At 42.5% G+C, this 25,847-nt stretch overlaps 1 protein-coding gene and 1 long non-coding RNA gene across 2 annotated transcripts in view; one reads left to right on the forward strand and one right to left on the reverse strand.

Annotated features, from left to right (window-relative positions):
* The window catches only part of LOC128313511 (uncharacterized), an 83,174-nt gene that overhangs the window by 6,785 nt on the left and 50,542 nt on the right, over window positions 1-25,847 (forward strand). Inside the window, exon 2 of the long non-coding RNA XR_008294337.1 lies at window positions 16,651-16,752. This is a non-coding gene — a long non-coding RNA (uncharacterized LOC128313511). The remainder of the gene's footprint in view (window positions 1-16,650; window positions 16,753-25,847) is intronic.
* Window positions 1,472-25,847, reverse strand: part of MYH8 (myosin heavy chain 8) — a 28,730-nt gene continuing 4,354 nt past the window's right edge. Inside the window, exons 5-39 of the mRNA XM_053212503.1 lie at window positions 24,394-24,421; window positions 24,184-24,292; window positions 24,008-24,100; window positions 23,812-23,875; window positions 23,075-23,173; window positions 22,880-22,983; window positions 22,555-22,693; window positions 21,282-21,400; window positions 21,042-21,191; window positions 20,755-20,925; window positions 19,559-19,868; window positions 19,381-19,448; window positions 17,465-17,552; window positions 17,264-17,381; window positions 16,776-16,899; window positions 16,544-16,680; window positions 14,392-14,647; window positions 12,261-12,503; window positions 11,991-12,167; window positions 11,765-11,910; window positions 11,591-11,681; window positions 11,113-11,502; window positions 10,340-10,466; window positions 9,652-9,770; window positions 9,328-9,524; window positions 8,046-8,229; window positions 7,796-7,961; window positions 7,574-7,698; window positions 5,971-6,279; window positions 5,049-5,252; window positions 3,858-3,983; window positions 3,600-3,770; window positions 3,313-3,417; window positions 2,648-2,743; window positions 1,472-1,752 (exon numbers count right to left, since the gene is read on the reverse strand). Coding sequence (XP_053068478.1) covers window positions 1,603-1,752; window positions 2,648-2,743; window positions 3,313-3,417; window positions 3,600-3,770; window positions 3,858-3,983; window positions 5,049-5,252; window positions 5,971-6,279; window positions 7,574-7,698; window positions 7,796-7,961; window positions 8,046-8,229; window positions 9,328-9,524; window positions 9,652-9,770; window positions 10,340-10,466; window positions 11,113-11,502; window positions 11,591-11,681; window positions 11,765-11,910; window positions 11,991-12,167; window positions 12,261-12,503; window positions 14,392-14,647; window positions 16,544-16,680; window positions 16,776-16,899; window positions 17,264-17,381; window positions 17,465-17,552; window positions 19,381-19,448; window positions 19,559-19,868; window positions 20,755-20,925; window positions 21,042-21,191; window positions 21,282-21,400; window positions 22,555-22,693; window positions 22,880-22,983; window positions 23,075-23,173; window positions 23,812-23,875; window positions 24,008-24,100; window positions 24,184-24,292; window positions 24,394-24,421 — 5,303 coding nt within the window. The 3' untranslated portion in view covers window positions 1,472-1,602. The remainder of the gene's footprint in view (window positions 1,753-2,647; window positions 2,744-3,312; window positions 3,418-3,599; window positions 3,771-3,857; window positions 3,984-5,048; window positions 5,253-5,970; window positions 6,280-7,573; window positions 7,699-7,795; window positions 7,962-8,045; window positions 8,230-9,327; window positions 9,525-9,651; window positions 9,771-10,339; window positions 10,467-11,112; window positions 11,503-11,590; window positions 11,682-11,764; window positions 11,911-11,990; window positions 12,168-12,260; window positions 12,504-14,391; window positions 14,648-16,543; window positions 16,681-16,775; window positions 16,900-17,263; window positions 17,382-17,464; window positions 17,553-19,380; window positions 19,449-19,558; window positions 19,869-20,754; window positions 20,926-21,041; window positions 21,192-21,281; window positions 21,401-22,554; window positions 22,694-22,879; window positions 22,984-23,074; window positions 23,174-23,811; window positions 23,876-24,007; window positions 24,101-24,183; window positions 24,293-24,393; window positions 24,422-25,847) is intronic.

Below are 25,847 nucleotides of genomic sequence, written 5' to 3' on the forward strand. Positions count from 1 at the left end.
AATTTGAGACATATTTGAGATCATAGGCTGTACAGTTTATGCTGTAAAGGTTTGAAGATGACAGGGTTGGGAGCTGGGGGCAAGTAGATGCTGCAGGAGGGACAGGAGGACATAAAATAGATCATGGTCCTGATCACCAGTTTTGCTCTGCTGCCTTCCCTCTTTCTGACGACCAGACTCCTACTGTTTACACTGCACCACTTTTTTCTTGTATCCTTTGTCCCTCTTTTCTCTTCTTAGTTTTTTTTTTCTTCCTCGCTTTCTCTCTGACTCACTCATCCAGTTGGTCAGAAAATCCTTGTGCGTCACCTTCGTAATACATCCAGAATCCCCCACCCTAATATTTTCCCAATGCTGTTTCTCCAGTCTAAGCCATGGTCATTTGTTATCTTTTATTTTACTGTAGACCCCTCACTAGTCTCCCAGCTTCTGCCTTTGCATTCTTCAGTCTATTTCTCAATGCAGCAGCCAGAGTTATTTTTAAAAATGTGTGTTAATATGTCTTCTCTACTTAAATCCTCCAAAGCTTTGACATCTCACTCTGAATAAAGACACAAGTTCTCAGGCCCTCAGGCCCTACATGATCTGGCCCCTGGTTCCTCTCTTATGTCATAACTCTTTATTTTGCTCATTCTCCTCCAGCCCCTGTGACATGCTAACCTGCCCCCGCCACAGGGCCTGTGCCTTTTCTGTTTTTCCCTCTGCCTGGAAATACTCTGACCTCACATACTCAGCTTGGCTTACTCTCTTGGTTCCTGCAGGTCTCTTCCCAAATGTCTTTTTTTTTTTTTTTTTAAGTTTATTTATTTTGACAGAGAGGGGGGGGGGGCGGAGAGAGAGAGGGAGACAGAGAATCCCAAGCAGGCTCCTCACTGTCAGCACAGAGCCCAATGCAGGGCTCGAACTCATGAACTCTGAGATCATGACCTGAGCCAAAGTCGGAGGCTTAACCAACTAAGCCACCCAGGCGCCCCTCCGGTGTCTAATTTTGTAGAGAAGCCTATTCTCTACAAAGTAGTGCCTCCCTCTACTTCTTTATTTCCCACTAGTACTTATTGTCTGACATGTTACATGCCTTCTTATTTGTTGGTTGCCTTTTTATCCTTGTAGGATGTAAGTTCCCAGAGGGCAGGAACTCTCTTTGCTCACTGTTGTACCTACACAGGAAAGAACAGTGCCTGGCACAGAGTAGATGCTCAGTAACTACTTGTGCAGTAGATCAGTGAATGGATCCTGTCTGCAGAGGCAGCCCTGGGGAGTATTTTCCTTAGTAGTTTGTAACAATCTAGAGAGTCTTAATAAAACCAAGTCCTGCAAAAGATACTTGTGGGGGTGGGGTGCAGGTGAGTGCTGATGGAGGTATAAAAAATTGAATGCTCTGCAAAGCCATATATCATATTAAAAAAATAGCTAGGTGAGAACTGTATTTGAGAGTAAATAATTTTGCAAATGAAAAATAATGACAGTATGGTTTAATTTATAAGTTTACTAGAGTTTTTATTTACTCAACATTAAAAGAAAAATAAACATCATAGCCAAGTGGCCCAGAATAGCACATTTTGTGCATTTCTTCAGCCCCTTGGCAGGATCAGGCAGCTGTGTTCACTCCGCACTGATTTTCGTGTGGACCTCCCGGCTCTTTGCCCGCAGCTTGTTGACCTGGGACTCGGCGATGTCAGCGCGTTCCTCGGCCTCCTCCAGCTCGTGCTGGAGCTTGCGGAATTTAGCAAGATTAGCGTTGGATTGTTCCTCCTGAGAAGAAAGAGAAACTTGTGAGAATGAGACTTTGTGGTTCTCATTGCACTTGTCACCAAACCAGATTATCTACTCAACCCAGATATTTCCTTCTTATGGTCTGTTTGCCACGTCTGACTTAAAATCTGGACAGAACTTGTAACTTCAATTACATTTTTCTTTTCACTCTAAAGAATGAAAGAAATACGTTTGAAGTGGAAGGGACAACTTTGGTATGGCAAACCCAGGTGTATGTGAAGTCTGTTTGTGATGCATGAGTTGGGTAGAAGGGAGGAGGAGAGCCACATACCCTGACGGTGTAGTAAGTAAATGCAAGGTCAAATTTTAACTTTGGGACAACCTCACTTAACAAATTTGGCCATTTATTTTGACTCTGGTATACAGAGAAAGGGAAAAAGCGGGTCTGGGAAGAAGCATGCATATATTGGTTTTACTTATTACCATTTGAGCCTCTTCCTTCCTTCCTCCCCCTCCTAACTTCCTGCCCGCTTCCTACCTACTGCACTGTGTCTAGAAGAATGGGTAACAATCAGGAAAAGTGAAGCTGGAGGGTCTTCCCGCTTGTCTTTATTTGTCACGGTGCAGTGGAGAGATGGGCCCTGATGATAGTGGTAGTGCATGAACAAGTCGGTTGGGGTACAAGATTTATGTTCGGCTCTTGAGAACACTTAGTTTTTTGCATTTCTAGAGGAAGAGGAGTATTTATCATGGAACAGAGTTGTGTTGGTATATTTTTTGCAGCTATCAAGTAAGGTGGGTTATTTGGAACTTTCTTCCCCCTCCCCCAACCCTTACAAATGCTTAATGATAAAAACCTCTTCTTTTGAAGTCTTATTCATTTTCTACCTCAGAATAAGTTTTCTTCTTCCCTCAAGGGCGTAAGGATACTCACAGCCTCCTCAGCTTGTCTCTTGTACGATTTCACCTTTGCCTGTAGTTTATCTACCAGGTCCTGCAGCCTGAGAACATTCTTGCGGTCTTCTTCGGTCTGGGAGTTTGAAAAAACAATCTGCATTCAGCACAGTGAAATGAGCCTACTACAGGTGGTAAAGTAAATCACTTTGGTATGATGGCAGGTGGGCCTGGGGTAAACTTGGTCCATGCTGAGGCTTCCATACTGTTAACAGTAGCCATTCTTGTTAAGTGTCCACTCTGTGCAGGCACTGTATTAGGGAATTAGACACATGTTCTTTAATCTTTACCTCCCTACTCTGGAGAGTAGATGCTGTTACTCTGTTTTATAGGTAATGAAACTAAAGTTTAGAGTGTTAAGTAACCTACCCAAGTTCAAAAATTAAGTGAGGCCAAATTAGGATGTATACCCAGTTTATCTGGCTTTAAAACCTGTGTTCTTTTCTCTTGCATGCCATTTTCTAAAGGCCTCCATGATTTTCCCGGCTTAGGAAAGGGTCTGTGATAAGTAGTTGTAGCATTTACCCCTTAATTTATATATCAGGTTAATGTGTATCTATTTGTGAATACCACTTTAATAGTTGCCAGTTGTCAGTTTTCCTTTGAGCAGGAAGTCTGGATATTCTAGAAAGTTATTCCCCTTACCTGGTAGGTAAGTTCCTTTACTCTTCTCTCATGTTTCCGCAAACCTTTAACAGCCTCTGCATTACGTTTCTGCTCATTTTCAACCTCTCCTTCAAGTTCACGTACCTACAACCAAGAAAGATATGAATACAGCCAATCTTGAAGGATATTGATTAGCTCAGGACCTGCTGAAGATACTGGGTGGATGTCCTCAGGGTGAGGACAAAGATGGGTATCACTATGTAGGGAGAAAGGGTAGATGGAGTGCCCTTTCCCCTTCTCATATTCAGAGAGAGTGAGAGACCCACCCTGGCCTCCAGTTTCTGGATCTGCTTCTTCCCGCCCTTCAGGGCCAGCTGCTCAGCCTCGTCCAGACGGTGCTGAAGGTCCTTCACCGTCTGCTCCAGGTTCTTCTTCATCCGCTCCAGGTGGGCGCTGGTGTCCTGCTCCTTCTTCAGCTCCTCGGCCATCATGGCCGCCTGTTAGCAGTGAAACAAAACCGGTTGAGAGCTGGGCTGGCGCATCAGGATTCAAGTTTGAGCACCACCGTGTTGCCCTCTGCTCACATCAGTGATGGCCTTCTTGGCCTTCTCTTCTGCGTTGCGGGCTTCCTGGACAATATCTTCCATCTCTCCCTGGATCTGGGAGATGTCTGTCTCCAGCTTCTTCTTGGTGTTGATCAGGCTGGTGTTCTGTTAAAAATAGTCAATGGAAGTTTACAAGACTTGCTGTCTGCTATCATGGGATTTTACATATGTTTTCCTTGCTGGCTTGTGCAGGGGACCTGATGGCAACAGTTTACTAAACTTTAAATATTTGTTCAGTGGAAAGTATTAATCATCTGAAAGGTTGGAACACTCCCCTCCCCCACCACTGTCCCAGTAGCTTTCTAATTTATGCATAAGGACTTTTGAGATTTAAGAATTCCTATAATTATCTTTTAATTATATTTCAAACAGACATTACTAGTATTCTATCCTTAAAAGGTTGGAAATATTAGAAAATAATAGATTCTTTTTGTGAGTGCCTGGCATTGGGAGCTTTTCAGTTAGGATCTCTGTTAACTTTCATGGTTTGCTCCCTGGGGGAATACTCAGTTAGTTTTATGAAAACATTTTATTAAAATTTTAACCCAGTGGTTCTTGGAGGGAATCAGTACTGCCTCAACAGGCATATGGGAACATTTGGGGGTAGATAATTTTGCTTGAGCACCATCGTGTTGCCCTCTGCTCACATCAGTGATGGCCTTCTTGGCCTGCTTGTCAATTTTGACAATTTTGCTTGTCAAAATCACTACAAGGTGCTACTGCATTTGATGTCCAGGCAAGTCAGCAATGTCTTGCAAGACACAAGGCCAGTAAACACAATAATGTTAAGTGCAGAAGTACTCCTGATGAGAAACACTACATAGAACATTTTTGGATTTGGGAGTTAGCAGATATCTTTATTCAAGTTTATTCTGCATCACGGTTTTCAAAAGTCTAAAGAGTCAATTTTGCTTTTATAAAAACTCTCTCCTTTTTTTGGTAGAAAACCTAAAAAAAGAAAACAGGAACACACACCAAAAAGTCACCTACAGTCCCTTCATTCCAAGATAACTTGCAGTTAACATTTTAGAGCACATCCTGCATCCTTTTTTTTTTTTTTTTTTTTTAGTATACATATACACACATTTACAGGAATGGAGTGTTTCCATACTTTAATTCTTATCCATCACCTAACAATACACCAGCATCTGTTTGCTGTGCAGGCCTTACCTGGGTGTGGAGGAGCTGGACACGCTCACTGGCGTCCAGGAGCTCCTGTTCTGCAATTTTCCTGCTCCTCTCCGTCTGCTCCAGGGTCACCCGCAGCTCCTCGATCTCAGCCTGCAGCAGGTTGGCCCTGCGCTCCACCATGGCCAGCTGCTCCTTCAGGTCCTCCTGGCCCCGGAGCGCGTCGTCCAGGTGCAGCTGGGTGTCCTGTTAAGTAGAACAAAACAAAAAAAAACAACAAAACAAAAACAAAAACAAAACCTTAGACACTCTGAAGAGGACGTGAACATTCCAGGAGATGAATTGGAAGAACTTACTGGTGCCAGGAGCAGGAGATGACAGTTTTGTCATTTGAGCGTGCAAATGGTGATGTCACCGGCTTAGGTGAGAGAGAATTATCAGGAGACAGATTCTCATTCTATTTATGCCATTGACTGGTTATTTTTTCATGTGCGAGTAACTAATGTCTATCATTTACAGAGCATTTTCCATATGTTCTACCCAGTACTTGACATCTGTTATCTCATTTGATTCTCAGAGGAACTCTATGAGGTATGAGTATTTTCATTCTTATATTGTAGAAGAAGCAGCAGACGTTCTGAGAGGTTAAATAATTTGCCTAAAGTCAGGCAGCCAGTAAGTAACAAAGAGCTTCAACCTCAGGCTTATTGGTACCAGTCTTGCATTTTCTCTCATATCAAAGCTTATCTCTGGGCTTCTGTTTGTTCTTTTACATAATGTTCCTGTAAAAATATATTCTCTTGTATATGTACATATAATATTTAATTTATATTTGGTTTTACCAGCATACTGTGAGCTACATAAATTGTTAAAAGAAAAAACTGGATTGTTTAGCACAAAGATGTTTTGCCGAATGGAAGACAGATAATTTCCCTGACTTAGCTGTTAATGTGGACCCATTTACCTTCAAGATGGCCTGGGTGTTCCTGTAGTTCCTCAGGGCCTCTGCAGCCTGGCGGTTGGCGTGGTTCAGCTGGATTTCCATTTCATTGAGGTCTCCCTCCATCTTCTTCTTGACTCTCAGAGCATCGTTCCTGCTCCTGATCTCAGCATCCAAGGTGCTCTGCATCGACTCCACGACTCTGATGTGGTTTCTCTTTAGTTGATCGATTTCCTCATCCTTTTCAGTGATTTTCCTGTCGACTTCAGACTTGACTTGGTTCAACTCCAACTGGATGCGTAGGATCTTTCCCTCTTCATGTTCAAGAGATGCCTTAACAAAACAGTGATCAATTAATAATGGAAAGTAACTTGAATATTTGGAGTATATTTCCTTGTGAGCCAAACTCTTATTACTGTCAGTTGTCTGAGTTTACAAAGTATAATACAGCAGTTCCAGGAGCCTGCTAAGTACATCATTTTTTTTTGTTTATTCAGTCATAGATTATATAGGGTAGCTCTGTAAAGTGTAAAGCGGTATATAAATATTATTCATAGGAGTAATAACAAAACCTATATGATTAAACTCATGTAATAAACATAAACTCTCCATGTGTTATCTTATTCAGAGAGAGAAAGAGAGAGCATGTGGGGGAGAGGGGCTGAGGGAGAGAGAGAGAATCTTAAGCAGGCTCCATGATCAGCATGGAGCTTGACATAGGATTTGATCCCACGACTCTGGGATCATGACCTGAGCCAAAATCCAGACTCGGATGCTCAGCTGGCAGAGCCACCCAGGCGCCTCTCAGTCATAAACATTAAACATTAAAATGTTTATGTGTGCTATATGAATTCTTGTTGTAGAAATTCTCAGTCTTAAAACATACGTTTTTCTGATTGCAAAGTATATGTTCACTGCAGAAAATGGGGCAATATATAAAACAAAGAAAAACCTCCTATTGTGCCCCCCACCCAGACATAACCATCTTATTGTGGTACATTTTTTCTAGTCTTTTTTCCTACTTCTATATATTTCTGCATGAGGACATTATAGTGTGTATTCAGATGTGTGTTGCTTTAAAAATTGTCTACCATAAATATTTCCCCATGTTAATTATGTTTAGGGTTGCATAGAATTACATCATATGGATGTTCCTTGGTTGCTTCATCTTTGTTCTTGGATTGCACATTTTTGTGCTTTTAAGATCATTTTCTTGAGATAGAGTCTCAGATACAGAACTGATGGGTCATAGTATTACATTTAAAAAAAAATTTTTAACGTTTATTCATTTTTGAGAGACAGAGAGAGACAGAGCATGAATGGGGAAGGGGCAGAGAGAGAGGGAGACACAGAATCTGAAGCAGGCTCCAGGCTCTGAGCCGTCAGCACAGAGCCCGACGCGGGGCTCGAACTCACAAACCGCAAGGTCATGACCTAACCCAAAGTCGGACGCTCAACCAGCTGAGCCACCTAGGCGCCCCCATAGTATTACATTTTTAAGCTTTTGCTAACTATCGCCAAATTGTCCTTCATAAAGATTGTGTGCATGATAATGGATCCACTGCCTGCTTTGGGTGTTTTCACCCATGTCTTTGATCCCCGCCCCCCAACACATCATAATATGTACCTCTGCTTCCTCTAAGGCAGCCTGAATATCGCATTTCTCTTGTTCCACTTGCTTCTTTATCTTCTCCAGTTCATGGATTTGCTTCCCTCCCTCAGCAATCTGCTCCGTGAGGTCAGAAATCTCCTCTGTGGGTGAATAGACCAGGGAGAGGTGGTCAGACTGGTGTGGCATGGAAGGGTCTTAACACGGCTGTTGGAACTACAGAAATTCAAGAGCACTCACGCTGCAAGTTCTTGTTCTCTCGCCTCAGGGTTTCCAGGTGATCCAGGGATTCCTCGTAGGCATTCTTGACCTTGAACAGCTCAGTGCCGAGAGAGCGGGACTCCTTCTGGGAGGCCTCAAGTTCAGCTTGAGTCTCCTCATACTTCTGTTTCCACTCTGCCAGGACCTGAAAAGCAGCAAATTGTCAGCCTTTGCGAGAATACAGGGAGGCCAAGTAAAACTCTGATGAAGTTTCAGCAGCCTGGGCCACCTTGTCGAAGTTCCTCTGCTTCTTGTCCAGGGCCACGCAGGCTGCGTTTGTTCTCTCCACGTCGAGCATGAGGTCTTCCACTTCGTTCTGGAGCCGCTGCTTCGTCTTCTCCAGGGAGGCACATTTGGCGTTCACCGCTTCTACGTGCTCCTCGGCGTCCTGCAGACGTTGGGCCAGCTTCTTCCTGAAAAGTTAGCCAAGCAATTAAGGAGAGTGGTCAAGAACAGGAGCAGGTGATCACCTCCTTGGTCCCCTTCTCAGCCCTGCTTCTATAATGGTGCATTATGTATGGTCATCCGAACTGTGGCAGCCAGAACTGCTTTCTAGATTGTTGCTGTATGAAAAGGTCCAAAATGGTAAACAACGGAATTCAGTTCTTAGAGGCTGCTGTTAGCACTCTATTATATGGGTCTTACTGTGTAAGTGATTCAGGACTTTAAGGACTTCTGATTGAGTATGGTTGCAGAAAATGATTATCCAGGACAATTTTGGTGATTGATTTATATATCTCATCTCTTTCCAAAAAGGATTTCAGGCTAACTAGGTGTTTTACCGGGCAGAAATGTACTGAGCATATTCATTTGCTTTCTCAGCCTTTCTGTTTCATTTTATGTACTTTATCCCCAGAGAAAAATAGCTAGTTTCTTCTAATACATATTTGGAATTCTCACCAGAGAAAGAAATTGGTGGATAAATCAGAATAATTCATGCTGTTTAAGCAAAGGCAGGTTTAATTTTTCCTTCTGAATTGCCTACATTCTTGCTTCATTCCCTATAGTGTTGCCAGCTCTACATACTTAAGGTACAGAAAAGCCTTTAGCCCTGAAGTCCAAGAAGATCTATTTGAAGGTCCCCTTTGGTCTGTGTACAGACTAAAGCTTTATTTTATTTAGACTAACTGTGGACATTATGTACAATTTGGTGGCCTCCAGGTATGTCTTCTTGTTACAATACTTAAGAAGGTGGGCTCTGGAATCAGAATATCTGGTTCTAATCCTAGCTGTACCATTTATTAATTGTGTGCTCTTGGGTTAGTTGGTTCACCTCTTGTAGCCTCAGTTTCCTTGTCTGTAAAATAGGGATAAAACATGATGTTGCCATGGATACTAAATGAGCTGACATATGTATAGTACTTGACACATAGTGTGCAGTCAGTAAATTTCACATCTGCTGTTACCCTTATGTTATCATCATCAACATCATCATAGTGTTGCTGGGAGTTGTTGAGTTGTGCAGCTAGGAAACCATGTCGTTTTCTTCCCCCAGCGTTCACAGCACATACTTGGCCTCCTCCAGCTCCTCTGTGCGCTGGATGGCGTCCGTCTCGTATTTGGTCCTCCACTGGGCCACCTCGCTGTTGGCCTTGGACAGCGCCCTCTGCAGCTCGGCCTTGCCCTCCTGCTCCTCCTCGTACTGTTCCCGCAGCAGGTCGCAGTCGTGGCGGGAGGACTGCAGGGCGTGGGCCAGCGCGCTCTTGGCCTGTGCAAGTACCATTTCAGTGACTTAAAATCGTTTATTCAGTGCTACGTAGTTCACATACCCAGAGGAGAACCTAACTGGACGTGTTTAGATTTGCTTAGCCGAGAAGACCTTTGGTAAAACTCACTTTTGTTTCTTCCTCCAGCTGATGTTTCAGCTCCTCAATCTGTTGTGTAGATGCTTGTTTGTTCCTTGAAAGCTGAGAGACCAAAGCCTCTTTCTCATCTAATTGTCGGGAATATTCACCTAAGAAGAGAAGTAGATGAATTTGTTAATGGCATAAAAATAAGCTCAAGCTTTCTTATGTATCTGTATATATTTATATATGTGTATCAAGTATATACTTTATCTGCTTCTAACTATGAGTATAGCACTGGTTAGAACTGGAGTTAAGCAGCAGAAATGCCACAGGAGTGTAACAAACTACTCTGCTCATTCTTCCTTTGTATTCTTTCTGACCTGCTCAGCAGATTCCAACAGTTCGTTTATTCCCCTCTAAAATGGGAGAGAGTAATGCTGTTTATTCAGAACCCCTGGAATCACTTAAAAAATTTTTTTTAAATGTTTATTTATTTTGAGAGAGAGTGCTAGCAGGGGAGGGCCAGAGAGAGAGAGAGGGAGAGAAAGAATCCCAAGCAAGCTCTACAACTGCCAGCGTAGAGCCTGACATGGCGCTGGAACTCATGAACCAGGAGATCATGACCTGAGTCGAAATCAAGTGTCGGACGCTTAACTGATTGAGCCACCCAGGTGCCCCACCTCTGGGATCACTTTTATTTAGTATGTAGTTTCAGGGCTCAGGAAAAGTCCCCCACCTGCTTCTGTCTGCAGACGCGCTCTCTGAGCCGTCAGGTCATTGATCAGCCGCTGCTGCTCCTCTTCCTTGGTCTTAAGTTCACTCACCTGGTCTTCTAGAGTGCGGCACAACTTTTCCAGGTTCCCCTATAGGACGTGTGTCAGTGAAAGGTGAGACATTGAATGCAGTACAAAAAAAAAAAAAAAGATTCTTCAAACAAAGGTTTTTTTAATGTTTATTATTTTGAGAGAGAGAGACAGAGTGTGGACAGGGGAAGGCCATAGATAGAGGGAGACACAGACTCCAAAGCAGGATCCAGGCTCTGAGTGGTCAGCACAGGGGACGTAGGGCTTGAACTCATGAACTGTGAGATCTTGACCTGAGCCAAAGTCAGATGCTTAACCGACTGAGCCACCCCGGTGCCCCTAAAACTTGATTCTTAAAATACTTTTAGAGTGAATAAATTCAAGTCAAGTGTGAGTAGGAAGTTATGGCACCAACTTTATGGGACAGGCTAGGATTCAAATATAATGAGTGTGGAAATGTCCTTGAAGTGGTCATTGTTGGAGCCTGTTCATTTATCCCACTGATACTGATGCTTGCTTAACGTGGATTTTGCAATAGTCTTAAGGGGTCATAACTAAGTACTGACAAAAATGAAGTAGAAGGGAATATATTAGAATATTAGGAAATGTTAGTGTTGTAAGCTGCCGGCAAACAATGTTTAATGACAGAACAATGAGTGTTGTTACAGGTTATTAATTACCATCATTTGTAGATGGTATTTGGTACCTTGGCCTTGGAGACGGTCTCCATGTTACTGGCCAGGTCGTCGATCTCCATCTTCAACTCGCTCTTCTCCTTCTCCAGCTTCTGCTTGACCCTCTGTAGGTTGTCTATCTGCTCCCCCAGCTCGGCCACGCTGTCCGCGTGCTTCTTCCTCAGGGTGGCCGCCGTGGCTTCGTGCTGCAGGGTGGCCTCCTCCAGGTCCCTGCGCATCTTCTGGAACTCGGCCTCCCGCTTCTTGTTCATCTCGATCTGGGCGGAAGTGGCCCCGCCGGCTTCTTCCAGCCGCTCGCTGATCTCCTCCAGTTCCCGGGAGAGGTCCGAACGCTGCTTCTCTGCTTTGGCCCGGGAGGCCCGCTCTGCCTCGATTTCCTCCTCCAGCTCCTCGATGCGGGCCTGGGGTGACACACATACATTAACATAAATTCATCTCAATCTCAGGGGTTTTGGGGGTACAGAAACAAATGGAGGCTAGATGATTCACCTGCAGCTCTTTGATTTTCTTTTGTAGTTGAATTTCTACTGCCTGCTCATCTTCAATTTTACTTAGCAAATTGCTGATTTCAGATTCTTTCCTTCAGACAAAAGAATGAGACATATTAGTACTCCTAGGAATTGAAAGATGATACCACACAGGATGTTTTTCTGGAGTTCCTACTTTTTGAGTCTCTCATCAAGTTGCTGTTTCTCATTTTCTACATCCATTGTGGATTCTTGGGCTAATTTTAGGTCTCCCTCCAGTTTCCTCTTTGCTCTTTCTAGATCCATGCGGAGTTTCTTTTCTTGCTCTAATGACCCTTCAAGCTAATGAGAAAGGAAAGTATGTTAAACATTGAAAGTGTATTTAAAAATATCCTTCACATGGATATCAGAACCACACTTACATCATCTACTTGCTGCTCAAGCTTGGTTTTAGCTTTGCTCAGCGTGTTGACCTTGTCCTCTTCTGCCTGTAGGTCATCCAGGGTCTGCTGGTGGGCCTCCTGGAGGGCCTTCTTCTCCTTGGTCAGCTTAGCGATGGTTTCGTCCAGGCCTGCCATCTCTTCCGTGAGGTTTTTCACCTTGAAAAATTAAAGAAGAAATGGTATCTGCTCTAAAGCAGGTTTACTAAGCTGGCAGAACCTCGATATGGTAGAACAGAGTGTGATTCATACCTTGTTCTCTGTGGCATGCTTCTCCTTTTCAACCTTGGCCAGGGTCAGCTCAAGATCATCGATGTCTTTCTTGAGCTCTGAACACTCGTCCTCCAGTTTCCTCTTCTTGGCCGTCAGCTCGGCGTTGATCTCCTCCTCATCCTCAGCTCTCTCAGTCAACTCCTTGATCTTGGCCTCCAGCTGGATTTTGTTCTTAATGAGTTGCTCACACCTTTCCTCTGCATCAGCCAAGGCATCAGCTTCCTGTAGAGGGATTCATTGAGATATTTAGAGAACTCGTTACTGATTTTGAACTTGTTCTTTGCACAGAGTAGTAGTGTTTGTTGAATTCTGGTGACTCTTTCAGTATGAATGTAAATTAAACTTAATTGAACATTATTACATGGCTTAGAGAAATGCAGCTAATTAAAAGCGAGACTATAGATTTAGAAGCAAATTAACCTGAAAAATGATTGTATTGAAGCAATTGACTACACAGTAGTGTCTAAAAGAGTGATAGGCCGATGGAAGCCTGAGCTCTTATCTCAGTATTGCCTCCGTATGGATGAACTCAGGCAAATTGCTTTATTTCTATTGTTCTCACTTTTCTCATAGGGAGTTGAGGGAGTGGGAATAAATGATCACTAGGAACACTTTAGCTATAATATTCAAAGATTGTGACTTAGATTGGTTAAATTTGGTTTTGATCATTCTCTGCTCACCTCAAACAGCTAGTTGCTGGACTGGATTTAGAAAGGAAAAGAAAAAGAACTTAAACAGTTTTATGCCTATGAATACCTTTCCATGCACCATTTGTCACACACTCCCAACCTTCCTGATAGTCCCTAACAGTGCTGTAATTATCCACAATTTTCATTTCCATTGTATGGAACACCTATTAGTCTCAATGTGAATTTTAGAATATACAAGAACATGCAATTTTGAGGCACTATATAGCTCCACACATTTTTTTTATGAGTGACTAAGGGTCTCAAATAAAAATCAGCTCAGCCTTATTAGATTACTCTAGCCCGGGGAATTTCTTTAACTTCTTACTCAGTGCTGGTTTTGTTCATACCTTACGTTTTTTAGTTTAAACACTTAAGTGGATGATAATGGGGACTTCCCAGCGTTCCTTTGCTGTTATTTTTAATAGTGATGCACTCAATAAATATTTATTCACTGATGATAATAACTGCGAAGAGAGGTTAAGATGAAGAGGCTTTTGATCTTGTGCTTTTGGGAAAAGGTAACCTTCATGTAAGCGAAGTTATCAGAAAGAAAAGCTGAAAATAGCTTAATGATTTTAGGTTTCTTCATGACATTGGTGGGCTTTAGGTCCAAGGAAATGGGAAGTTACATTTGGTCAGAGCCCAGAACTGTCCCCCACCCTGATTACAACTCTTTCCTGAGATAATAAACGGAAGTCTAAAGACTCGGGGTCTCTATCGAAGGAAGAATCGCAGAGGGTACTTGGCTCTACTTTAGACTACGGTTACTCAGTTCAGGTAACTGCAAACAGGTTTATTGAACTAAATCTCAGTAGGGATGGAGAGAAATAAGAGTAATGATTTTTCTTTCATTTCAATACAATCTCCTACACTGCGTTCGGAAAATAGGATGATCCTTGTGAGGCTGGGATGAAGCCTGCAGGGCAAGTGGGTAAAATATTGACTGAGTTTTCGCTTTAAACTGCTTCCTTTGTGGCTGTTAAAATTGTGATGTTATTGAATACGTGCTTTAGTCTTCCCTTTTCCATTTGTAATTTGGAAGTCATTGTGCTGTGTCTTCCTCACAGGACTATTGAAAGGTAAGCGAAATGCTAAAAACAGTAACTTGAGATTTTCTCTTTCAAGATGAGGTTATTTGTGGGGCGCCTGGGTGGCTCAGTAGGTTAAGCGTCTGACTTCAGCTCAGGTCATGATCTCATGGCTCGTGGGCTCTGTGCTGACAGCTCAGATTCTGGGGCCTGCTTCAGATTCTCTGTCTCCCTTTCTCTGTCCCTCGCCTTCTCATACTCTGTCTCTGTCTCTCTCTCTCAAAAATAAATAAAAACAAAAAAAAAAAGATGAAGCTATTTGTAAATCCAAAGTATCTATGCCTTCCAGAAACGCTTCCATAACGTGGTGTATCCCAAATACACAGTACTCACGGATTGAACCTGAAGCTGCAGGTCATTTTTCTCTTTCAAGAGAGTGACCATCTTTTCCTCCAGTTCCTTCCTCTTCGCCTTTGACTTGGCGAGTTCGTCTTTGGTTTTCTGAAACTCCTCCTTCATGGTGGCCATCTCCTTCTCGGTCTCTGCGCTCTTGAGAAGGGGCTTGATCTTGAAGAAGAGTTTCATCCAGGGCCAGTGCTTGACGTTCATGAAGGCGCGGACGTTGTACTGGATGCAGAAGAGGGCTTCTCTGAAATGACGTGAAAATATCAGTGTAGATTCATCCGTCAGAGGCAGCGTCACTGTTGTTATTTTGTATTTTCCACACAAATTCCCCTTGTAATGATCCCGTATGTAGAGATGATTTATACGCAGGCTTTATATATACACACAAACACTCCTGCTGGTTCCCCATCTAACCACTTTGCTAATGTGTACTGCTCATACCGAATAATCGTGTGTTCTTTTTAAAAGCAATTTTTTAATGTTTATTTTTGAGAGCGAGAGAGACAGAGTGTGATCAGGGGAGGAGCAGAGAGAGAGGGAGACACAGAATCCGAAGCAGGCTGCAGGCTCTGAGCTGTCAGCACAGAGCCCGACGCGGGGCTCGAACTCACAAACTGTGAGATCATGACTTGAGGGAAGTCAGACGCTTAACCAACTGAGCCACCCAGGCACCCCTAATTCTGTGTTTTTAAGACCTGACCACGTTAGCAAAGGAGCTGACCTTAAAGTGGGAATACTTTGCAGGTATGAGCAACACATACCAATTTAAGATCATTTGGATATACAGTCTTAGTGATTTGGGAGTGGGCGTGGCAGTTGTAAGCTGAGTGTGCCGCTTGGCCACTGGCACAGAGATGTGAGCTGTAAGATGGCATAGGGTGCTCTCTGCGTTTCCCCGCTGTGTGAACTTCTGATGTGGCCTGTCTTTCTTGAAGCCTCTCCTCTTGTTTTGATTACCACTGAATTATCCACTCATCAACTTTTGTTAGCTTCTTCAGACAATGTACTGATGTTTCTCAAATTCTTTTAATTTTTTTTTCAACGTTTTTTATTTATTTTTGGGACAGAGAGAGGCAGAGCATGAACAGGGGAGGGGCAGAGAGAGAGAGGGAGACACAGAATCGGAAACAGGCTCCAGGCTCCGAGCCATCAGCCCAGAGCCTGACGCGGGGCTCGAACTCACGGACCGCGAGATCGTGACCTGGCTGAAGTCGGATGCTTAACCGACTGCGCCACCCAGGCGCCCCTCTCAAATTCTTTTAAATGCCTCTCATTGTTAGTTGTTTAAATTGTTAATTTCTGCAGGGGATTTAGTATGCATTGAGCACTCAAATTTGTTTTATTTAAATAAAATTTTAAATAGTAATAAAAGATATCCCTTCTGCAGACTGTAGCAATAGACAAAACAAGGTTTGATTACCTTGTAGCAATGTGTAGTCCTCTTTATTATTAAAATGTAAATTCTGTTTCTGTATAGGTGCAAATTACAAGAACCATGACTCTGAGAAGGCAAATACCATGCAGAAGCCATAATGTAGACATATGGGAAAGGCTTGGGAACACTTACAGTGCAAATCCAAATAAGCACAGATGAGCAAAATGAACGCAAAATGTGTGTGGGGGGGGGGGTGGTAGGGAGCACAGTAGTGCTGGGTAGAGCAAGCTGGACGAGGTTTATTGGAGAAAGAAGTGCATGCTCTGAATTGGTAAGTAGGTAAATTAGGATGAGGGGAAAAGGCTGGGGCAAACGTGAAGACAGACAAGTGAATTGTGTAGCCTGGCTGGAAAACGCTGTGTGGCTGGGGATGACGGATGCAGTGGGGAATAGAGACAGCCTCGATGGCCACGCAGGGAAACTTGGATTTGACGTGAAATGGGAGCCACAGACGGAGATACGGCCTGATGAAAATGGTGCTTATTGCCGAGTATTCTGGCAGGTCTATGTGAGGTGGATGGAAAAGGAGAAATTGGAAGGAGTCCCAAATGTGAGGGGTTAAGCAAAGGCTGATGTGTTGTAGGAGTGAGTTCTGAACTGTGTGAGAAGCACGTATCAGCCACAAAATGAAAGTTAATGAAGAAAGAACACTGAGTAATAGTCCCCAAGGGATCTTACAGTTCTGATAATCTACACAGCTTTTACCTCCTTTGCAACATCTTCTGATATTCTACCCTCATTAGGAATCCCCTGCAGACAGCTTGAGTTCTTGTTATAATCTGGGCCAACTTTTCGTCTCTCATTTCTTCCAGAAGACCCAGAAGGCCAGCTTTGAAGAACACCTGGAGGAAAAGTGAATCCCATGTCATCCCCATAGTACAGAAGATGCAGAAATGGTGAAGGGAATGGGTCAGGTATGCATAGATAACAGCTATACCTTGGTATGCCCAAATTTATATTGGGTGTGATCAATATCAATAGAGGCGAGAAGTTTCTCAGAAGCCTTCTTGCTGTCGATGAACTGTCCTTCTGGAATAGCACTTGCGTTTAAAACTTTGTATCTGTTCAGTGAAACAGAAAAGAATTATTAGGGAGGTGTGATTATATGTGGAAACTGAGACACCAAAAGGAAGCATTAACAAAAATCAGAGAAAAAGCAAAAGTAGAAAATCCACATGTCCTTTTAAGTTCCAACAGTAAAACAATGTGAGTTTCCTTTTGCCTAATGCATGCCTCCTTCCTGTTTGTAAGAAATACCAAAATACCACCCCTGTGAACTGTTCTCCTGCTACCACGGGACTATATTATTTGACTTCTTAATTTTACAGTATTCACTGAGTAGGGTACATGAGACACAGAGGACAACAGTTAAGGTGACAGAATGGTCTGCAGCATGCAGTGAAGTACAAACAAAGAGAGACAGGCCTTTGTTTAAAATCCCCATATAAGATTCTGCTGGGGAATCCCTTCCTGCAGATGCGGATGCCTTCCAGCACTCCGTTACACCTCAGCTGGTGCAGGACAAGTTCATGCTCCATGGCCCCTGCAAATAGAAGAGTACTTAGTTTTGGGTAGTCCATTTTCAAACTTGTGCCTGTTTGATTATTTCATGCTCTTATATCTTACCAGGAGTTTTGGTTTCATTGGGAATGATACACCGTACAAAATGAGGGTGTGTGCTCCTCAGATTGGTCATCAGTTTATTTAAATTTTCCTAGAAAACCAGACAGAAGGAAGTTCTTGATGAGGAAGTTTTATTTAAGATTGCTTTTTTTGGTAATTATTTGGACTGAACCTAGACACTCTCTTAACTGTTAGGTATTAGCCTATTAGGCTTCGATTGCTCTGTATTTTAAACGTCTCAAGAGCTCTAGCCTGCCAAATAACCACCAGGTCAAAGTGCTGGGAAGAATGCAGCTCTGTAAAGGTATTCATTTATAACATCTAGGGTCTGCCTTATAAACAAGCTGCAAATCCAGTAGCCTTGATGCATAGGAATTGTTCTCAACTGGGAATCAGAAGACAAAAGACTGTGGTCTCGTTCTGCCAGCTAATGAGCTGCTTGACTCTGTAAAATCCCTTTCGACTCTCTGGGCCTTAATCTGAAGAGTTGAGATTACCTCTAAGGCCTCTTCCGTCTGTCTCAGTGCTGGTAATTTTCACAGTAGTAGTTTACAGTGGTAACCTAGGTTAGCCATTCCTTCCTCAAGTTTATTATTCCCTGGGACCTGTGACTTCTTGTTTTGTATTGTTTTGTCTTTTTTTTTGAAGAGTCTAAAATCCAAAGACTATATAACCTTGTTTAGGTGGATTTCGGGTGCATAGGAAGAATGATCCATGGTCTGAAGCATCTGGAAGGACTTATTCCAGAAGTTGAATAACTGTTTATGACCGATGATGATGTTTTACTCAACTATAGGAAACTCACATGTAAATATTTCTTAGGTATACTCTGAGAAGGCAGAGTGGCTTTTTTTTTCTTTCATGTCTCATTTAACTATTCAGAAATAAAATAATTACTGTGAGCTTCTAATCTTGAAGATACATACAAGGATGAGTTGATGAAGCAAGAGCCTCCATGAGATAATGCAATTTGATAGAAAGAAAAAGGACAGGCTGGTTTTACTGTTTCAGTCATGGATTATATCCTCATTTTAGTTTTAAAAGGAATGAGACTTAGCCATACAGATTCTGACAAAGCAGTCATTAATCCAGACATTTCACACACGTCCCTTTGGAGGTGACAGTTTTTAAGCTACCTAACAAAATCACATTATTTGTAGTAAAATTGTTATTTTAATCTCAAGATATATTTTCTAAGCTTAATCATCCATATATCACTAGGCTTGGCTTTAGATGATTTCCAGCCATTACAAAAAATTAAATCCACCTCAGAGGATGAAGATGTGTTTTGGTGGAGGGATGTCCTAAAGAGTGTATCTCTGGTTCCTTCTCAAACAGGAACTCGGGAGCATCTCAAAGGGCAACATTAGTAGAATAAAGATACGGCTTCCCTAGGGACAGCCTTGAAGTTCAGCTATGCTTCTTTAAAAATCAGCCTGATTATGTAATAAGTAAGCTTCTAAGGATGTTTTGGCATTCCTCAGTACATCAGATGATCATAATGAGGGATAGTGGGTAAAGCATCTGACCCTGTAAGAGTGGTTTTGCTTTGGTTCTACCATGATAAGAGAATATTAGAACATTCTATTCCGTTCTAATTTATTTCAAACCTTGTAATTATGATAATTCATAGAAACTTAATAGGATTTTGAGGAGCACCTGGGTGGCTCAGTCGGTTAAGGTCCGACTTCAGCTCAGGTCATGATTTCACAGTTTGTGAGTTCAAGCCCCGCATTGAGCTCTGTGCTGACAGCTCAGAGTCTGGCGCCTGCTTTGGATTCGGATTCTGTGTCTCCCTCTCTCTCTGCCCCTCCTCCACTTGCTCTCCCTCTCTCTCTCTCTTTCTTTCTCTCAAAAAGAAAAAAAAAAAACCATTAAAAAAAAGAAAATAGGATTTTGGGATGGACTTTGTACTTTACCCTGAAGAGGGCTGACACAGTCTGGAAAGAGGAGCCCTTCTTCTTAGCACCTTTCTTTGTACCACTGTCTGAGGTAGAAAGAAAAACCCATCAATTAAAGTAGAATCCTAGAGGCTGGAATGTTGTATGGACATTCTGGGGGAATAGGTTTAATATAGATTGAAGGCACAGAAAATACCTGCTTCAGCACTAGCATATGTGGAAAAGAGACTGGCCAGAGTCTTCATTGCGGACTTCTGGTACAGCCCGACCACGGTGTCATTCAGGGGGTCCTTGTTCTTGTCCAGCCAGCCGGCAATGTTGTAGTCCACGGTGCCGGCGTAGTGCACCAGCGAGAAGTGGGCCTCGGCCCTGCCCTTGACCACCTTGGGCTTTTGGAAGTTGGCGGACTTGCCCAGGTGCTGGTCATACAGCTTGTTCTTGAAGGAGGTGTCCGTGGCCTTGGGGAACATGCACTCCTCCTCCAGGATGGAGAAGATGCCCAGTGGCTGGATTCAGAAAGATGGATATTAGTGTCAACCTGCCTTCTCTCAAAAGATACAGACATGGTGGCTTTATTTGATTAAATTATTAGGACTGCCAATTAAAAAATCTGTAAAATAAAATAGGGTCATAGCTCACAAAGAAGTTCTTTTGTTATCACTAGAATGATGTTTCCACCATTCCTTGCCATATTCAATCCAAAGCAACATTTTCAGTTAAAAGAATAGCTGAATTCAGACTCCAAATGTCAGCAGAGCACATCTGGGCAGTTTGTTAAAATCTTCTGTATCATCACACTTTTTGCCTGTTGAGTGAATTAATCTGCTGTCATTGTTTTATTTTGCTACGTAAAGGACTTACTGACTTAGAGTGATGTTTCCTTTAAGTGCAGTAATTGAATAGTATAAATAACCCATACCTTATTTAAGATATTTTCTGTATTTAATCTCCTTAAAGATAGATTATGGGAAAGCATAAGTAATTGGACTTCTTGACTTGTGAACAGATTACCTTTCATACAGGCCTTAGCTGGGTTACATGTGTACTACTTTTTATCTAGAAAAAAGACTTATTTTTGCTGCTGACACCTGGGATAGTAGCAGAGGTAGACTGAGGACTAATGAGGTACTTCTGGTAGTAGAGCACATCACCTCAGTTGAGTTCTCAGAGCTGCTTAAAAACCGGGTTGCGTTGCTGTTAGAACCAAACCGTTCAGAACACAACAAAACTAAACACTGATCCTTCTCATGTAAAAGTTGAAAAGAGGGAGTTCGTTCTAAAGAGGAATTCTGATATCCATCTATTTAGATCACAGTGATACTTTCTAGAATTGCTTCAGACACTTGGGAGGGTTGTCCTTGCAGTCAGCCTTTCTTTACAAGTCATACGAACCTTCTCGATGAGCTCGATGCAGGCAGCCAGGTCCATCCCAAAGTCGATGAACGTCCACTCGATGCCCTCCTTCTTGTACTCCTCCTGCTCCAGCACGAACATGTGGTGGTTGAAGAACTGTTGCAGCTTCTCGTTGGTGAAGTTGATGCACAGCTGCTCCAGGCTGTTGAACTAGGGTGTTGCAAACACCAAAGAGCTCAAGTGAGTTTGGGAAACCCAGGGGGAATTCGGCAGAGCAGACACGAAGCGGAGGGGCCTTAACAGGGCCGCTTATTCCAACAACTCACATCAAAGATCTCAAAGCCGGCGATGTCCAGGACCCCGATGAAGTACTGTCTGGGCTGCTTGGTGTCCAGCTGCTGGTTGATGCGGGTGACCATCCACAGGAACATCTTCTCGTAGACGGCCTTGGCCAGGGCGCCCACTGCGTTGTATACCTTCGTGGACAGAGTAATGATTGTTGGCGTTACTAAAGACGTGTTGAGAAGGCTGGGGATGTGTGTGATTCATTGAGGCCGTTCACTTACCTGCTGCACAGTCTGGCCTTTGGTGACGTACTCGTTGCCGACCTTGACCCTGGGGTAGCAGAGGGCTTTGAGCAGGTCAGCAGAGTTCAGACTCTGGAGGTAGGCTGCCTTGTCAGCAACTGCAGAGTACACAATTCAAGAAATGTTGTTTAATAGCGGATATCCTCTTTCAGCTAATTTTCTATTTTCATCTAATTAATTTTCTTTACTCTTTATAAAAAAAAAGCTTTAAGTAATTATGTAGAGGGTCAGATGAGGCTTTCTGTACATTAGAGCATGTACTCGCTAATAAATGGTCGGCTATACTGGACTTTGGTGATTTATTGCAAGTAGCTTTTGAGAAATTCATCAACAGTGAACATATGTCCAGTGTTTATGGTGACACGTTATGTAAGGCAAAAGCCGTTGTCTCTGCCCTTAAGGCAGACACATCAGGTGTAGTTGGAAGGAAAAGATAAATCCATCTTAATATTTACCATTAGAGAGGGATAAAAGTGTGAATATTTGGATCCTCATTTCAGTTTTGCTCCTCCCAACTTAAATCCACTTGTTCAGTTTCACTCTCTGAATATGAGGGTATTAAATTTCACCATGTGACCCCTACAGGGTCTCTTTCTAAAATTGTGTCAGTGACTATAATGTAAATGGCATATGTCAGGTGCAGAGTAACTGCTGAAAAGTTTAGGAGGAGGGAGAAAATATGTCAAGCTGAAGTGGTCAGGAAGGGCTTCAGGGGACAAATAACTTCAGCTTCCTTGGTAGGTCCTATATGTTCCACACGTGGAATATATGATTTTTTTCTTTCTCAGTTTTTTTATTTTAATCTTACTGCCTAGACTGTGTATGGGTTTATATATAGACAGCACACACATGCATACAGATGTCTAGGGACATCCTTCAGCCCCAACCCCATGTTTGGGCAGATCCCGTATAGCCAGCGAGATAGTGCTGAAATAGGCTGGTAAGCCACCATTGCCAAGGCAGAGCAGAAGCACTGTGCCGTCTCATTCTCTCATGATCTGGCCCCAGGTTGTGCTCTCAGATATCTCTTGATAAGTGCCTATAAGGGTTCATTTTCAGTTGTTTGGGCTGCTTAGAAATGATGGAGATACAGAGACATGAGGAAGGAATGGGGGCGAGGAAAGCATGCCGTGTGTGTAAATACATATGTGCCCTTCAGAAGTCCAGTTGTGATGAAGTTGTGAGTTTAGAATAGCCCCCCTCCCCCCGCCATATTCTTCAGTTCAGGCCCAGAAGGAGATTCATCTGGTACCTTCCGTGCCATCTGGCTCGGCCTGCTCCTCACGCTGCTTTTGCTTGAACTTCATGTTCCCATAATGCATCACGGCCCCTGTGAGCTTGTAGATGGAAACTTTCTCTTCAGGAGTAAAGCCCAGGATGTCAATGGCACTCTGGCAGGAGAAAGGACAGAGGTGAGGGCTGAAGAAACTAACTTATTTTGGAGAATTTATACTGTGTCCTAAGGTAACCACACCTATAGTGGGCTGTTCACACACATAATGCATTTTTTTACAGTGTGTGTGTGTGTGTGTGTGTGTGTGTATGAATGAATGAGTGTGAGTGTGTGAGTGACTTACATCTGTGGCCATCAGCTCCTCTTGGTCATCAATGCTGGGGACTGTGATCTCCCCTTGACTGACGAAGGCATAGTCATAAGGGTTGGTGGTGATCAGGAGCATTTCTGGGTACACAGAAGTCAGGGTATACATTTTACACTAGAAGTTGTTAATAAAAATACTAATGTTCATCTGTGAATTTAAGTTATTTCTTACCAATCAGATCTGGCTTCTTATTGGAAGTGATCTGATAAAAAATATGGTAGCTTCTTTCTGCCTTCAGCTGGAAAGTAACTCTAGACTTTTCTAGAAGATCTGGAAATAGAAATAGATATTTAGAAAAAAAATCGCTGCTGAAATATTAAATGAACCTTGGTGTCTTTACTAAAATTGGGAGCATTATATTTGGCTCCATTGAGATTTCTACCTGATGGTCAATCCTTTTGGTGTTACATATAAGAATTCCAAATACATATGGCAACTGCCCAAGTTTCTCACCATTTAAGAGCAGACACTGAAGCATGTCTGCTCTAGTAAAAGTAAACTTTTAATATGGGAGCCCCATGACTTCTGTATTATAATTGATATGTAATATTCCCCTCCTTTCTTAGGGAGACTTTGTGGTGAGTGGCTCCTTAGAAACACCTACCAAAGCTCAGATCAAGAGCAAATCACAGAGAAGCTTTGTAAACCTATAGGTAACTCATAGGAACCTGTAAGTAGTCCTAGAAAAAATGTCAGAGTTGCTCTGTGGTAGGAATTTCAGAATGTGCTCTGGAACCATCAGTCTGCATCGAGGTAGATGGGGCATGCGGTGGATTATGTCTAAGTCTGGCCATTAGCTCATGGGCAACACTGGCAGCAGGCTCAGTGCACACCAGGTGTTGCTGAATATGCCTGCGAAGGAAGTCACCTGTCCCTCTGTTTTGATTTTCAGTGGTCCTATTACTCACATGTTTCAATATCTGCAGAAGCCAGCTTCCCTGTAGTACCAAAATGAATTCTAATGAATTTACCCTTGAAAAGAGAAAGATTACTTAGTATTAAAAAGTTGAAGGGCACAGAATGATGCAATCGAAATGATAATTCACACATGCTTTCTCGGGCACCTAAGGGCTGAGAAGAGCCTTCTGTGACCAAGAGACTCACAAAGCGAGAGGAGTTGTCGTTCCTCACGGTCTTGGCATTGCCAAAGGCCTCCAGTAGGGGGTTGGCGCTGATGATTTGATCTTCCAGAGTCCCCTGCAAAGGCAAGCACGGTCCTCACCTCCGGGGCTCCAGACTTCCTGAGAGCCCTGACATCTTGAGTCTGACCCCAGACCCACCTGCATTTTGCCAGCTTCCTCCTTCTTCTTCTCCCCTGTGACCGCAATTGTTGCAAAGTACTGGATGACACGCTTGGTGTTCACGGTCTTCCCCGCCCCGGATTCGCCGCTGCCAACACAGTGACCAGAGATGAGAACAGAACTACTACAACTCATGTTGTCTATATCTAAGACAATCACCACAAACCAGAGGAGGAAAAAGTCACGTACGTGATCAGGATGGACTGGTTCTCACGATCTGTGAAAGAGAAATCAAGACCATCAGTTAAAAAACAAAAACAAGAACAAGAACATTCAATATAAAGATTATTGAATCCATTTAGATCAAACACAGCTTATTCTTTTTAACATGTTGAAGATGTCACCTATGAATGTAGTTTTCTAGTTAGCCCTCAAATAGCTCTTGGCTCTTGGAGTAAAATTTGTGAAAATTTGTGAAAATAAGAGGCAAGCTATCATCTGTTTCCTTTTGTATTTTATTTTATTTATTTATTTTTTAATGTTTATTTTTGAGAGAGAGAGAGAGCACGTGTACACGTGTGCGCGAGCTGGGGAGGGGCAGAGAGAGACAGAGACACAAAATCCTAAGCCGGATTCATGATGTCAGTGCAGAGCCCAGTGCAGGGCTCGAACTCACAAACCGTGAGATGGTGACCTGAGCCGAAATCAAGAGTCGGACACTTAATCCACTGAGCCACCCAGTTTCCCTTTTTTTGTATTTTATTGATTTAAAAACCTTTGTGATTAGAAATTTCAGATACCAAGTAGAGACAATAATATAAAGAGCCCCCTGGGTTCCCATCATACAGCTTCGACAATTATTGTCACTTAGCCAATTTTATATCCTCTGTACTCCCATTCCATCCTCACTGGATTGTTTTAAAGAAAATCCCAGGCATCATATAATTTTATTGATAAATATTTTAGTACGGATTATAGAATTTTGAAGTCATAAGGGATCTTAGAAATTACTTAGGCCAACTCTTTTATTTAACAGATAAAACAGCTGAGACCCAGAGAGGAATAAATGGCTTTTATAATAACAATTACATAGCTTGTTAAGGTCAAAGATATTCAGGTCTTCTGACTTGCAGTGTATATATTTTTCTACTACCTAGCCTCCTCCCAACTCTTGATAGGACTCATTTGACTGCTGGTAACACTGTCGGGAAGGGATCTGGAATTATAAATGTGTTCATTTAGTCTTATGTTCCCTTTAATTTTATGTACATTTCAAAATAATAAAAACAGAAATTGTCACTAGTTATATGCTGATATGTTGGATCTATACCAATTTTCTGATTTGTTAAATATCGAATTTTATACTCATGGATTATAGATTTGAGTGAATTCTCAAAAAACCTATTAGGGAAACAGATAAAATCTGCCTGTTATTTAAATGTGGATGTAGACTTTAGGGATCTTCAGAGTTCTACTCAGAGAAGTAGATACGGATTTTAGAACATACTCAAATTGATTTTTTCCCAATAGCAGAAAAATTATAAAAGATCATATCACATCTCATGGGAGCACAGATAAGAAAACAAAGTTCGAGGCTGTCTTGGCAATGCTAAAATAACATTAACCAGGTCAAATGCCATGGTTTTGCATGGTTTTATATGCGAATCACGTTTGGGAGCCATGAGTAATCTTGGATTTGGAGC

The sequence above is a fragment of the Acinonyx jubatus genome, chromosome E1 (genome assembly GCF_027475565.1).
Source record: "Acinonyx jubatus isolate Ajub_Pintada_27869175 chromosome E1, VMU_Ajub_asm_v1.0, whole genome shotgun sequence".
In the NCBI taxonomy this organism is placed as follows: domain Eukaryota; kingdom Metazoa; phylum Chordata; class Mammalia; order Carnivora; family Felidae; genus Acinonyx; species Acinonyx jubatus.